Source organism: Echinops telfairi, unplaced genomic scaffold (assembly GCF_000313985.2).
Source record: "Echinops telfairi isolate 266 unplaced genomic scaffold, ASM31398v2 ScPeMD7_17;HRSCAF=63, whole genome shotgun sequence".
In the NCBI taxonomy this organism is placed as follows: domain Eukaryota; kingdom Metazoa; phylum Chordata; class Mammalia; order Afrosoricida; family Tenrecidae; genus Echinops; species Echinops telfairi.
In genome coordinates, this window is record NW_022103914.1 from 4,025,975 (window position 1) to 4,026,738 (window position 764).

Below are 764 nucleotides of genomic sequence, written 5' to 3' on the forward strand. Positions count from 1 at the left end.
CCCCCGAGTCCCTTCTCAGAGTCCCTGCTGTGACTCATCGACAAGAAGGGGGCGCTAGTGGCACCGTGGTTCTCCGTGGGCCCGGTGAGAAGGGGGATGGGGAGATGCCGTGGTCAGCAAACCAAGGGAAGACCATCCGTCGGCCGGTGGCCTTTTGGCTCAGTGTCACAGCCCGGCCCTCCAGCCCGCGCGCGGCTCACCTGTCCAAACACGTACAGCAGTCCAACGGTGCCGCCGGTCTGCCCGCCAAGGGCGGAGGAGATCATGGAGTAGACGCCGCCGCTGCCGGCACTGCAGTGCTCCCCGAGGCCGATGCCAGACAGCACGGTGACCAGGGCCACGAGGACCACGGAGGACACCAGCAGCATGCCCATGAGCACGCCCGTGTTCCCCTGCACCAAGGAGCACGGCGTTAGGAGGAGGAGGCCCCATCGGACACTGCCCCTTCAGGGGGATCTGACCACCTCCCACGTCCCCACACGGTTGCCAACAGGGAGGCAGAGCTGGACCACAGTCAGGCGTGAGTCGAAGGCAGCACAATGGCAGCCCTGCATGGGCTAGGGGAGACTGAGCTCCGTGGGGTTTACAATGTCGGGGTTTCAGGAGGAGATCACCAGGCCTTTCTTCTGAGGCACTCTGGGTGAACTGGAACCTTTAACCTCTCAGTTCTTTGCACCACTCAGGGGTGCTGGAAGAAATGGTAGACAAGCTGATGGTGCTCAACTATCAAAAGATACAGCGTCTGGGGTCTTAAAGGCTTGAAG

General features: G+C 62.2%; 1 protein-coding gene across 1 annotated transcript in view; it reads right to left on the bottom strand.

Annotated features, from left to right (window-relative positions):
- The window catches only part of SLC12A8 (solute carrier family 12 member 8), a 161,967-nt gene that overhangs the window by 134,939 nt on the left and 26,264 nt on the right, over window positions 1–764 (bottom strand). Inside the window, exon 2 of the mRNA XM_013007141.1 lies at window positions 201–392. Coding sequence (XP_012862595.1) covers window positions 201–392 — 192 coding nt within the window. The remainder of the gene's footprint in view (window positions 1–200; window positions 393–764) is intronic.